This window comes from Cupressus sempervirens, chromosome 4 (assembly GCF_028749045.1).
Source record: "Cupressus sempervirens isolate cs-2001-9-10 chromosome 4, ASM2874904v1, whole genome shotgun sequence".
Lineage (NCBI taxonomy): Eukaryota > Viridiplantae > Streptophyta > Pinopsida > Cupressales > Cupressaceae > Cupressus > Cupressus sempervirens.
This window is the reverse complement of record NC_143121.1, coordinates 702,825,752-702,840,397: the sequence shown is the minus strand read 5'-3', so window position 1 is coordinate 702,840,397 and position 14,646 is coordinate 702,825,752. Positions and strand designations below refer to the sequence as shown.

The 14,646-nt window shown below is 35.5% G+C and overlaps 1 protein-coding gene across 1 annotated transcript; it reads right to left on the bottom strand.

The window, feature by feature from the left end:
• Positions 1-8,320: 8,320 nt before the first annotated feature.
• On the bottom strand, positions 8,321-13,519 carry CLV2 (Leucine-rich repeat (LRR) family protein). Its single transcript, XM_089826569.1, has 6 exons — positions 13,403-13,519; positions 13,093-13,254; positions 12,774-12,973; positions 12,433-12,588; positions 9,319-12,305; positions 8,321-8,891 (listed from the first exon to the last, which is right to left on the bottom strand). The coding sequence occupies exon 5, from the start codon at positions 12,117-12,119 to the stop codon at positions 9,747-9,749; it is 2,373 nt and encodes a 790-aa protein (XP_089682695.1). The 5' UTR covers positions 12,120-12,305; positions 12,433-12,588; positions 12,774-12,973; positions 13,093-13,254; positions 13,403-13,519; the 3' UTR covers positions 8,321-8,891; positions 9,319-9,746.
• Between the last annotated feature and the right edge of the window lie 1,127 nt (positions 13,520-14,646).

Sequence of the window (14,646 nt, the reverse complement as noted above, 5' to 3'; positions counted from 1 at the left end):
AGAGTATCTGCAATTCAAGAACTAAGGTGTACACCTGGTAATAATTTGACCTTGGATAGTCTAATTGGTAGACTTATTGTATTTGAATTATCAAATTTTGAAAAGTATTCCCCTACTAGTGTTGAATTTGCATTTAAAGCACAACTAACCCTTGATGGATCTCAGAAAAAGAAGATGAAAAGGTATGTAGAAAGTGAAAGTGGATCTGATGATGACCTTGATGAGCTTGAAGCATTGTTGGCTAGAAAATGTCTTAAAGGAAAAGGCAAATACAAAGGTAAACTTCTTGTTATATGTTTTACATGTAACAAAGTTGGTTATATTGTTGCTAGATGTCTTGAAAGAGATGAGAAAGAGGAAAGGGAAGACTTCAAGTACAAAGGAAGAAGAGGTGATAGAGACAACATAGGTAACAGAGGCTACAAGAATAAAGGTAAGAAATCTTTCTATATTGCTGAAGAAGATGGTTCTGATAGTAATTCTAAGGATCATGATGAAGAAGTTATTTATGTGAAATTTGATAATTTGGTAAACATAGCAAGATGAAAAGAGCTAGAGGATTACCAAGACTAAGCAAACCTGACAAAGTGATGCGCAAACAATGTCAAATGGGTAAAATGACAAAGTCTATTTTCAAAAGAAAGACATATTCTCCTAATGATATTTTGGAGTTGGTTCATACTAACTTATGTAGTCCTACAAGAGTGCAAATCTATTATGGTGATAAATATTTCATTTTGTTTGTTGATGACTTTTCTAGAATGACTGTAATGTTTTTTAAGAAAAAATCTGATGCATTTCAAATGTTTAAGTGGTACTTGGCTAGAGTTGAAAAGAAAACAAGAAAAAATATGAAATGTTTGAGATCAAATAGAGGTGGTGAATTCATTTCAAATGAGTTCAACATATTTTGAAATGACAAAGGAATCAAGAGACAAATGAGTGCACCAATTACTTCACCACATAATGGTATAGCTGAGAGAAGGAATAGATCAATTATGGATTGTGCAAGGACTTTGATGATGGAGAAAGATGTTTTACAGAAGTACTAGAGAGGTTGTAAGTATTGTAATATATGCTTTGAATTGAGTAGAAATGAAGAAAGGTACAACCAAAACACCTTTTGAACTTTGGTATGGATACACACCAAATGTGAATTATTTTTAAAAAAATTGGAAGCAAATGTTACATTCTAAAAGATGCAAGAAAAGGTAAACTTGATGCAAAAAGTGATGAAGGTATATTTCTAGGTCATTCCACTAAGAGCAAAGCTTATAAGTGTTTGAATTTTAACCCTAACAAAATTGTGGAAAGTGCAAATGTTAGAGTTGATGAATTTGCAAAGAAAAATGAAGAATGCAAAAAAGAACATGAGAACTATAGAAAATTTGTCTATATCTATGAAAGTGAGCCTAACACGTTACCTAAACTAGAAAAGGTGGTTGTTGAGCATCAACAACCAAGTACTATCGAGATTCTACTGCAAAGTTTTATTGAGCATCAGTAGACTGTCGAGCATTAGGCTACAAGAGTCAAGTCAGAAAAAATATTTTCGACCATCAGATAGAGGAAGCCAAGTTTTTGCAGAGATAATTAAAGATGTTAAAACATGCAGAATCCAGTGAACAAAAGACAAAAGAAAGAGTACCTGAACCTATATTGACAAAGTATGTGAGAAGACATCATGCACCAAATCAAATTATTGGAGACAAAGATTCAAGAGTTATGACAAGAAGAAGATCGAAGAATGATGCATGCTTATTGTGTCAGTTTGAGCCAAAATCTATCAAATATGCCTTGGAGAATGAAGATTGGATCAAGGCAATGAATGACAAAATTGAACAAACTAAGAAGAACAAGACATGGACAGTGATTCCTAGTTAAAGGATAAGAAAGTGATTGGAACTAAGTGGGTTTTCAAAAACAAGCTGAATGAGAAATGAGAAGTCATAAGGAACAAGGCAAGATTAGTTTGTAAGGGATATGCATAAGAGGAAGGAGTTGAGTATGATAAAACTTTCACCCCAATTGCAAGGTTGGAAGGAGTGAGAACTTTTCTTGCATATGTTGCTTACAAATGGATGTAAAATCTTCATTTCTGGATATAATTTTGGAGGAAGAAGTCTACATTGAACAACCTGAAGGATTTGTTGATCCAAACAAAAATAATATGGTATGTAAGCTACACAAAGCTTTATATGGTATGAAGCAAGCCCCTAGAGAAAGATATGAAAGGTTAGACAATTATTTGTTGAAATTTGGTTTTGCAAGAACTAATGATAATAAAAATCTATATCTGAAAAGTGAAGCTAAAAATAAGATATTGCTAGCTAAGATTTGTGTTGATGACATCATATTTGGAGGAAAAGATTCATTGAGCAAGTCATTTGCTAATCAAATGATAAAGGAGTTTGAGATGTCAACATTTGGAGAGATTAAATTCTTTGTTGGATTGCAAGTGTATCAAATGAATAAAGGTATTTCCATTACTCAATTCAAGTATTTAAAAAAAATGAAGACTTTTGGAATGGAAGACTCAAGACTAGTTGGAACATCTATGGTGACTGAACATAAATTATCAAAGAATGATGACTCAGCTGAGGTGAATCAAACATTATACATGTTAATGATTGGAAACTACAATATGTTGTACACATTAGTTGTTGGAATTGTTGCTAGGTTCTTTGCTAATCCTAGAGAAAATCATATGATGGCAGTAAAGAGAATACTAAGATACCTGAAAGGAACATAAGACTATAGTTTATGGTACAAGAAAAGTGACAAATTTGAGTTGAAGATTTACACAAATGTTGATTGGGAAGTAAATGTTGATGACAGAAAGAGAACAAGTGGAGGATCTTTCTTCTTGGACAAGCAAGAAGCATAATTGTATTTAACAATATACAATAGAGGCTAAATATGTTGTTGCAGTAGTGAATTTTTCAAACGTTATATGGATCAAGCAATTGTTAAAAGGAATGAAGAAAGAGATAACTAAACATGTGATATATGGTGATAACCCAAGTGCTATAAACATATCAAAGAATCATGTGGTGCATACAAAGACTAAGCATATTGAGATCAAGTATCGTTACTTGAGGAGCTAGTACAAGACAAAGAAGTGAGATTGGAATATATGAACACAAAAGAGCAATTAGTTGTCATATTCACAAAGGCACTACCGAAGGATGCTTATGGGTCTCTAAGAGATAAGTTAGGGATCATTCCCTTACCTAAAGAAAACTAAGAAAAGATGTTTCATTGCATCAAATGTTTAAATCAAATATCATAAACATTGAAGCAGGTGGTCACACTTTAGGAGCTATCTAAAGGTGTAAAAGGTGGTCACACTTTAGGAGCTATCTAAAGGTGTAAAAGGAAGACACTAAACTATGAGTTGATGAAGTTGCAACGAGTTAATGTTTAAGTAACATTTCTATATCAATTAGAGCAGTGACATGAAGATGTGTGAGAATGGTTGATGTCTTTGGCATTTTTATCAAAAGGGAGTTAGCATGATTAAGTTACCATACAACATTGATCAATTAAAGAGGGAGAGTAAGATCATCTTAACATACAAGGATAGATACAAAGAGGGAGATGTGGATGAGAATCAAAATGAAACTAAGAAAGAGAGAACACAAACACATAGGGATCTAACAGTACAATATTGAAGATTTTGGATTGCATGGTAACTAGTGAAGTGTGTGAGGTGTGACATCAATGCCAAAGAGGGAGATTGTTGAAAACTACAATTGGAGCAATGATTATGTTGTCATTAATGTCAAACTTATTCATAAGATAAAATGTCAAACCTACTGGAGAGACATTTTACCAACAATTCAGTCCAGTGTTAGTAGTGACCGAGCATAGTAATGGCAAGTGAGTCTATTGATGTTGAGTGAGATATTATAGTGTATGTCGAGCTACACAGTGATGACCGAACAAAAGAACACAATGATTGTCGAGTGACAACAAAAGTTATAATTTGAGAAAGATTTGAATTTGAGACAGACACGGTTGAAATTATGAATTAGTCAAAGCATGTGGAAGATAAGGATTGATCAGATGGTGTATTTAATGCACGAGGAGAGTTTGTTAAGCAATCAAAGGCAAGGATTTGATCATAATTTTCTAGGAGAACAAAATATGGAAGGATTCAATGAATTTGACCTAGCCCTAAGATCAATGATGATGTTTAAGCAGCAAAAGATCAAAATTGCCTATCTAAGGAGGCATAAGAGATGTTTCTAAGTTTGGTTCATTGTTGATTGACGTTCTTAAGGAGAAGATGTGAAGAGTAGAACAACAGAGGTGAAGTTTTAAGAGTTTGGTGAAGAAGTGATTGCTTGAGGAGGTGCCAAGCAAATCAGTGATGGAGATGTCAATGGAGGTCAATCAATGAACCAGTAGATGAGCGAATGGAGATCTAAATTGGCAAACTGAGTTGTACTTTATAGATCAAACCTATTGTTACATTCTAACCATTGTATCAATCAAAATCCTTTAATAAAGGTGACATTCTAATGGAATGATCCAAAGTCCTCTAACAAGGTCACTCCTAACAAGGTGATTAATTCCTTTAATAGGGTCGCATTTAAGAGTGTGTTGTATAACCTTTAATAAGGTTGGCTCTTAACCTAGCCCATTTCAGAAGAGAGAAAATTTGGTAACATGTTACTTGGTGGTTTTTCCCAATTTGGGTTTCCACATTAAATCATAGTGTCAAAGTGTTATTTTCAAGTATGGATGTTATTGTTATGCATGCTATATTTTGACAGTAGTTTATTTACTGGCAGTCGACACATATAAAGACAGAGAATTATGAAGTTGCATGAAAAGTTATATTGTTGATGATATGCTATATAGACTGAGTGGGTATTTGAGATTGATTAATTTGTTTGAAGTTAGTAAAAGTTGAATTAGTACATCTGGAGCTGAGGATAACTAATTAACTAATTCAACCCTTCCCCTCGCCCTCTGCAATTATTCTAAATCATTATAAGAATGAGTTTTATTGAAGTCCTTGGCTCTTGATGAGCTTACAATGATTTATACTCATTTGCAGTGTAGCATCATTAAGGACTAGTTATGGCTGGGAAAGCATCCAACCTCCTTTCTGTTATAATAAATTTACTTGCAAATTTTACCATTTATGACATTAAATCCAAGACTTGATATTAAATGGGATTGCAAGTTTAAGGGAAAGAAATAAACCAACTTGAGTGCTCGAATTTGACAATCAAAGGCTGAACAAAATGTTCAAATGTTGTCTTGGAAGATTGTACATCACAAGCTCTCTATACGGAATAGACTAAAACTGTTAGTTGTGCAATCAACTAAGTACCCATTTTGTTAGCATAGTAAAAGCTTTAAGCATATGTTTTGGGGCTTTTTTAAAGCTAGAACTGAATGGAATTTCATTTTTATTGATTTCCCAAACATCTTTTAGCATACCTTGAGATGGAAAGAAGTTTTCAGTACAAGTCTTCATAAGAAGGTAATTGCATATTCTACGAGTCAATGTATTTTATTACACATCAAAAAGTAGATGGTATGAAAAAATTTTAATCATGTTATGCATCGAGAAGTTGATATTCTAATGTTTTGCTTAGATATCATGTTCCAACTCACTTCTTATGTTCATAATTGAAAATCAATCAAAGTAATGGTGGCAAATATAGCAAATGTTTTGAGAGATGAAATGCAACCAACTCGTCAATAAGTTTCTGAAGTTTCAAATTTGGCGTTTATATATATCATGAGCTTTTATGTTCCAATGGATGTCATGTATATATTGTTGTCATGTTTATTGATCTAATTAGATTAGCTAGTGTCTCTTTATGTTGGTCTCAATTGTGCTTTATAATTTGATTGTACATATCATGTGCTTTAATGTTGTAGTGGTTATCATGTATATTGTTGGCATGGTTTTAGGCTAATTGGATCAATGAGACACTTTATACTGGATTCAATCATACTTCTTAGTCTGATACTATAGTTATTTTCGTTAGTCTTTTTGCAAACCTTTTTTTATTGCTATATTTTTTATTTGTAATGATTTATTGCTTCAATCAACACAAAAACAAATTTAAGCCCTGCTCTCTTGACATTATAAAGAAATCAATATCATACCTAGACTCTTATGCATCCTAACAATGTTCATTTAAGAGCTTCCAAATCCTCTCATTCCAATTTGCATTATTTATATATCCTTAGGAGATTATGGCTTGTACTTCGGCTATACCTAAAGCAATTAGAAATTCTTTAAATGTGTGAATTTACAAATCTTCTCATTAAAAAAAAGCTATTTATAAAGAATCAAGTTCGAACATAGAACCATTCATCTTAGCAACTAGAAACTACTTCTAAATCGTAATGACGGGCTACTCCAACTTGCACTGACTTAGCGCAAAAACAAATAATAATACAAAAATTACAAGAAAAAAAATCCTACTTACAATTCATTCAATAAAATGGAATTTACATATTCATAAATCATATTGCTACCACCATAGACTTTAATGAAATCAACATTTTATGAAAAATCTATTATTCAAAATCACAATGCACTAATGTAGCTATCCTCTAACTTTGTAATACTTTTTGAAAGCATAACTCCCCTTTCTTGTGCTAAAGATTTAAATTTTAACTCCCCTTTTTCATGCCAGAGATCCAAGTTTTGCACCTAAAATATTTTTCTTTCAAAACTTCATATTGGGCAGCACAAGTTCCAATATATCCCATAAGCACAAACACACCGACCTTTTAAATCATTCCATTGACTTTTTTTCAAAAACCCTGAAGTAATAAAAGTTCCTTCGTTAAAAATAACTCAAGATCGGATATTACATTAATTTTCAAACTATAGACTTCGTACCAAAAACTTAGTGTTTGATAACCTTTCATTAACTTTAATAGTTTCCTCTTAATAGCTTTTAAGGCCAAATTCATCCATGCCCCCGACTCCACCCTCACAATATACGTGACTTTTAACCTCTTCACATTTATGGCCCTAACTGCTTGGCTTCGAATACCCCACTCCACAACTACACAGTCAACACACAAATCAAAACTTAATCCATTATCTTGAAAAACATTCCAAGACTAAAACGCACAAAACCCAATGCGACCAAAACTCAACCAATTGTAGCGAACAATCTATCAAATAAGATCAAAACATACACCAAATGCAAAATAAACCTCGTACAATCTGAGCTCCAAGAACCAACTTCACGGACGCTTTTATTAAATAATAAAATTATAAAACCCTGATTGGCAACCACAGAAAACCGTCATGACTCTTTTCCCAGTGGGTTACTTTATCCTCAACCTTTTATGGGTGCAAACAAAAACTGTAGTTTGCTTGTTCAATAAAAGAAAAATGCCTAATTCCTTTTCTGTTCCCCTCGTAATAATTTCTGACCTTTCATAAGGTATCTTGCTTCTTGCTTTTGAAGAGGCTTCTAGCTTTTACTTTTTTCTCTAATAATGATTTACTCTCAATTGAAACAGATTCCAACCACATCAGATATAACCGTACATCATGGTGTAGGCATAAAATGGTGGTGATTTTACAATCGTTATCCAAATCCTCATGAAGGTCTGATTCCATATTCTCATGTTCCCTGTAATGTAATTGATTTGTACAGTCATGAATTATTGCATACTTCAACAAAAGTGCTTCAAACAAATCCATGGAAGCTTGGTGCTATTAACCTTAGAATTTATCCTCTCTTGATAATCACATACTACGATGAACAATACATGCAATCTGGCATAACATTATCATTTCACTCCATCCAAACCATGCGTTCTAGGGTGCTTTAGATAAGATGATTGGATTCTGATCAGACAGTTTACACTTGAAAGGGGGTTTTACAAGCCCATAGCAGTTCTAAATTACTGAAATTTAATTTAACCATAAAATTGTTTATGATGTAGAATAAAGATCTAAAGAATAAAGACCAGACCTGGTTTCAAATCATATTTGTCACACATACCACCCTTCGTAGTTGCTTAAAAAGTGTGGAAAGAATACATATAATATTAATGTTATAGATGCCTATACCCCAATTTCATTATCAAAGTAAACAGATTTTTGTCAAATTCCAATTCTAATACGGCAACATTCATTGTAAACAACACATCAAGTACAGCTTCTTTATGATGTGCCCCACGAGCAAACTTTATGGGACTGTGACTGCCCATTTCTGTTTTCTCCAACAAGAGGCATATTCTTGAGTTGGATACCAGAAACAGGGGACATATTCATAACCTTAAAGGTCCCACCGACAAAGACAACAGGCAGATGCATTGCTTTTGAAAAATTGGAGGAACCTCTCCATGACATCATGAACATTAAGCTTTGAAATTTAATCACCGTTCTTCTGCACATGGCAGGCATTCTAACATGAAATGTAAGTACAATTAGATAATTTTGGAATAAAATTCACAGAGATTGTATACAATGCATTCTTCCGCTCTCATAAGGGCAGACAAAATCACCTCTCAAAAGTAATTGGATCCCCCAATAAATCATATGCGGATGTGAAAGCTTAAATGACAAAATATTTATATAGATAAGATTTGAAAAGACAGTACAATATCTTGAGCTGAACTAAGGATTTGAAATTTCAGATTGTGAAAAACAGGAATACTGTGTGCAAGCAGGACAGAATTTGTCAGCATCTTATGAATGAAACCATCAAACATTGTTCAAACCCACTGCAATCGATATAGCTTGAATCGATTGCAACCAGACATGATATAATGTGCATATGGAGTTATCTCCATATTTCCTTTTACCTGCTATATATTCACTCTGCAATTGTGACAATATTTAGGTATCTGAATTTAGACTCCAGGGGCGTTTTTTTCCCAGATTTGACCTGTGGAAATGAAAGCACATTCGCTACAAGATTTAGAGTTATATGAACATTTTCTAAAAGGATTTACAGTGAACATTCATTATATCCATACTACTAATGGAAAAAAACTAAAATAGCAATTGTGCACACTAGAGAGGTTCAAACTTTAAACAACTAATGTCAAGGATGCTGTAGATACATTCCAGACAATTGGTAGACCACATAGTTAATTTAGGCATCTTCATATGGCAATACTTTAAAATCATCAGATTGCTAACCTTAAATTTTTCATCATTCAAAACATTACTAGGGGATAGAAGCTTTAAAGCCTCAATGAGATCACCACAGAAGGTACATCAAGGAATGATAGGCGAACCTTACAGATCTAAGTATATACATATAAACAGTGTTAGAAATATAAACACAATGTATGAAGAGAAGAGCTTACTTGTAGATCGTGTGATGGCACTGATAGCGTAAGAATCCAGGCATCTCTACACAATTGAAAGTCGAGCAATTGATTAAGGCAAACCCTCTTGCACTGGTACAAGATGTAAATGATGGACTTTTACCATTGGTGAACCAGGAGTGATACCTCCTGCAATTATGGGTTTATAGTATTGACTGGCTCTGCAAACCAATGCGTATATCCTCTGGATAAAGAGTCCCTCTGCAGCTTTGCTTCCGACAGGAGCAATTTCGGACTTCCTGATAAGCATTTTAGTGCTTATATCCCAAGTCTCACAGCTCAAATCCAAATAAAGCACCTTTGCATTTCCAAAATGCAGCTCTTGAGAGACCATAACCTCAATTTTCAACCAAGTTTGCAGGGTCCAGAAATAAAATTAATATCAATATTTCTAACGAATACAGATTTCACGTTGGAGCACACAAGGGTTTCCAGGGTCTAATAATGTAATCCCTTGCCCGTTGAAAGGAGAACATGCTGAGAATTGAGAGGTAAAAGCTGATCAGAGCACTGATGCCAAATGCAGATAACGATAAAAAACCTTCATCTTCCATTTGCCTTGTACCTGAACCAGATGCCTCTGCCAGACCCCCTGAAGAGCAATCCTGCTGGGCATCATTGCATAACCCAGGATTACCTAAAAATGCATCATGGAACTTAGCCAACTTCATAATCTGAGGAATCAATCCCGAAAAGGCATTGTAAGACAAGTTGAGGTCCATTAACAATGAAAGATTGCCAAGCTCAACTGGTATTTGCCCCGACAGAAAGTTGTGTGAGAGATCTAGAGATTCTAAAGAGGTAAGATTCCCGAGACTAATGGGAATAGGCCCTGTAAATTCATTGTATGAAATATTCAGATATTGCAAACCCTTTAGCCTATCTAGATCATAGGGAATTGGACCAGAGAGTACATTGTTGGAAAGATCAATTCCTGTAGTCACACTAAGCAAATAATCAAAATTGGGTTGGCGTTGGCTGCCTTCCAATTGTGCCGTCACAATTTCAAAATGTAACCCTTTCTCATTCCCAAGCTGCTCAATTGTGGACTTGTCAGCCTGCAGACGAACATCTAGCGGAAGAGAACCTGAGAAGTTGTTGCTGGAAAGATCTAGCATATGCAAGCTTTCAAAACCCAAAATCCAGTCTGGAAGAAGCCCTTGGAAACGATTGTGACCTAAACTGAGCACACGAAGATTCTCCCACTTTGAAACTGCATCAGGCAAACGCCCGACTAAATTATTCCAGCTCAAATCCACCACTTCCAACTTGGAACATCCTGCCAGAGGCAAAGGTATTTCTCCTGACAACTGATTGTTGCTTATGTCTAGAATCTTCAGTGTTGCTAATGCCCCAAAATCAGGCCGAATTGCCCCTGAAATATTGTTGTGACTTAGCTTGACCTGTAGCAGCTGAAAACATTGAACCAACGAAACGGGTAGGAACCCAGATAACCTATTATATGACAAATCGATAACCTGTAGATACATCATATCACCTATTGTCTCTGGCAACTCCCCTGTTAAACCATTATGTGACAGAAACAAAGCCTGTAGCCACCTCAAGCCACCGATTTCCTCAGCAATATGGCCTGTGAGATGATTGTAAGAAAGATCAAGCCGAACAAGTCCCTTTGAATCAGATGAAAGCGCAATGCGATGGGGAATTCGACCAGGAAGTTGATTGGAATGCAAGTCGAGAGTAACGAGATTATCAGAAAACAAAAGAGTCGGCGGTAGAGCCAAGTTGAAACTATTGCACGACAAATTGAGCTCGGTGAGCATCGACAAATGAGAAATACATGCCGGAATACCACCAGTGAGAGAATTGTTGGAGAGGTTTAGTACTTGCAGGCTTTTAGAAGCCCGGGCAAAACATGGGAGGGTTCCGGAGAGTCTGTTTGAATGCAGCTTCAATGAAACAATCGGAAGCCCCCAGTCAGGAACGGGCCCTTGAAAAGCATTTCCAGAAAGGTCCAGCTGTAGCAGATTTGGAAGCTTTGCAATTGACTGAGGGATGTTTCCAACTAGAGAATTGTTGTACAGATGCAAATGCTGAAGACTTACTAAACTGCCAATCCACTCAGGAAGTTCGCCCTCCAGATTTATGTTGCCCATGTAGCAGAAAGCGAGATTGAGCAGTTTTCCGAAGGTAGGCGGTATTTCGCTGCTGATGCCGTTACAGGAAAGAGACAGAAATGTGAGATTTGCAAGGTTGCCAATGCATGCAGGAATGGGTCCCGTAATACGATTATCTTGAAGGTTCACAGTGCTCAACAAGCGGAGGCTTCCGAGAGCGTCGGGAATCGACCCTGTGACCTGGTTTTTGTATAAGCAGAGGGTTTCTAGTTTAGCTAAGTTGCCGATACATGGCGGGATGACGCCGCTTATATTGTTTTTGCTTAAATCCAGTGTCTGAAGCATTTCTAACCTGCAAATTTTGTCTGAAATCGGACCAGAAAGCTGCATTGCGCTCAAATTCAGCCGAATGACGCGTCCAGACAGAAAATCGCAGGACACTCCGGTCCATTGGCTGCAATTTTCTCCTTTCCAATCGGCCAGATGCCCTTTCGGAACCCTAAGAGCTTCTCTCAAGCTCAAAAGCGCCTCCCTGTCGTCTGAATCGAAGCCGCCCGCTCTACAAAAGATTACGGCATGCAGGAGCAATAATCGCAGCGCTACTCCGTAAAAGGAATTGCTAAAATGCAGCATCGGTTTACTTCCTGGGAATCGAACCGTCTTCCATGAGCCACCAGTGCAGCCTTCCATAAACCTCACCATAAACACACAACCTCAGAAAGCCCCCTATTATTCTGCCGTTCCCACTCCTTCAGATATCAGACCTTCAGAAGAAGCCTCAAACTTCTTGTTAAACATTCAAGCCTCTTTCCACTTATCTGAAATTTTCTGCTCTCAGAATCGTCTTACAATGAAACAGCTACCTTGGGCTTTCATTCTTGGATTTCACTGTATGAACATAATAAAAGCTTCTTTTTATTTTTATAATATGCTTACAAGTGAAATTTTCAAAAACTATCTACAGTTATAAAAGCTTCAATATTTCCACGACATCTACAGGAACTTAAACCCATACCTCAAATTTCCTTCTTCCAATCCACCTGACAATTGTTTCCAGTCCGTGTAGACAGCTATCCTCCACCAAATCCCATTACAGACCTGCAGCTTCTTTAAACCCCAAAAGCAAATACAAATTCCAGTTCTACAGCCTGGCACAAATGCTCTGCACTACCTGCAAACAACCGGTGAATATATCGCATCCACTGAGCTAGCATTCAAATGACGAGATTACCAATCTCATTAAAACAAACACATATTAACAAATTTCACACGAGGCATGAAAATTTCTTTCCGCACGGAGACATCAAAAAGAGCTTCACTAACTACCATACACGCAGTTCGAATTAAAGAATATACCTCAGTCATACTAAATGTCCCGCAGTTCAGATTAAACCAAGCATCGACATTCCGAAAAACCCGTCAAATTCAGAACTGTACTCTCCCACTTCTGCCCATTTCGATTTCCACACGCTCCAGACGTACAGACACTTCCAATCCCCCTCACGCTGGTCGCGGGTTCAAAACCCCACCGGGGAATTCATTCATCGTCCAAAACCCTGAAACCAGATGCATTAATGAACACAGAATTGTCAGCCATTAAAGCACATTAAATTGAAGCACATCGGAAATCCCCAAGCATGGAGCACTAATTATGAAACAACTTCACAAAATGCACCTGAACAAAGAGCCATAAACGCAACATTCCCACATCATTATAGCCCGAATGATAAAAGCAGAAGCAGGACCAGGAGGTGCAGAGGACGATTCCCAATACTAGACATTTTTTCATTCTATTCCGCTTCCCTAATACCCATGGATGTTAAATGCCCCATGTAATCTGCAAACACCATGGAAAAGTTAAAAAGGAAAAGTTAAAGCCTGGTCCCGCAAGCAACTTGCATCATTATACGCCATCATTAATTATACTCTGTACAGCGCAGTCCTCCCAAAGACCATACTTTTCGTGCCATTCTTATTATACTCACCAAAAATTCACCACATCAGCCATTAATTCTGTTTTTTATTGCTCAGCTGAACTGTTGAACAGTGCCAAATTTGTTGGCTCCCCATTGTGGCCATTAACAATGTTGACATCTGTACTGCTAAATGGAGAGGACTGATTATTAAAAACAAAAAGATTTGATAGTTTATACGGTTTTTTTTACAGCGGAAAGGGATTCGATGGGAGGGAAAAGTGATTCAAAGCTTACAACGCAAGTATACCGCCTTACTTTACAAACATTCCCACCATACAATATGGGGAAGAGCAGATGCAAAAACCCATAAAAATCCTTTGTTTTTTCAACTTTTGCCTAATTATAGGGAGGATTTGGAAGTGTGACCTATCAACACACCCATTGTATTCAAATGTAGGTAGCAAATTAGTAAATATTCTGAGCTATAATGTAACAGCAGATTGTGACTAGCATTTTTGTGTTTGATTTGATTTATGACATGATTTCTATTCTTGTTCACTTTATTTCTTATACTTTTGTTATTTCTCATTAAGATTAGAATTATTTTAATCATTTTATAATATATACTTTTACAAGGGGTTGAGGATAAGGATACAAAATTATATTTGGAATATAAGTGTGAAAAATAAAAATAAAAATATTTTAATAGAAAATAATTTTCATATTATTTTTAATATTAATAAAATAAGAGGCAAGAGTCTACAACACAACGGTGAATTGTGAACCTCTTAATTGGGAGGTCATCGGTTTGAACCTACTCAAGCTTAAATAATAATTGAAATAATTAATCACAATAAATAATAATAATTAACCTTGGCTTGACCTTTTATCGATAAAAAAATATTAATAAAATAAAATTTATCATTAAATTAAATTTATATTTTTATTAATATTTATTATTACTTAGAGATAGTGATAGTGACAAAACATATTTGATGAAATAAAATAAAATCAATGTTGTCAATCATTGTGAAAGATTTAAGCAAGAATATTGAGAGCATAAGTATTTGTTCAATAGTCATATTTATTATTACTTAGAGATAGTGACTAAACATATTTGATGAAATAAAATAAAATCAATGTTGTCAATCATTGTGAAAGACTTAAGCAAGAAGATTGAGAGCATAAGTATTTGTTCAATAGTCAAGCGTGCATGGGTTTAATATGGTATTGTTCACAAGGAAAATAGATCAATGACTACGATAATGTAAACCAAATGAAATAGGTTGATTAGTTAAACACTTTCATTGGAA

What these genes read in the sequence shown, in the direction of transcription:
- CLV2 (XM_089826569.1), bottom strand. Translation starts at nt 12,119, where the DNA reads ATGGTGAGGTTTATGGAAGGCTGCACTGGTGGCTCATGGAAGACGGTT.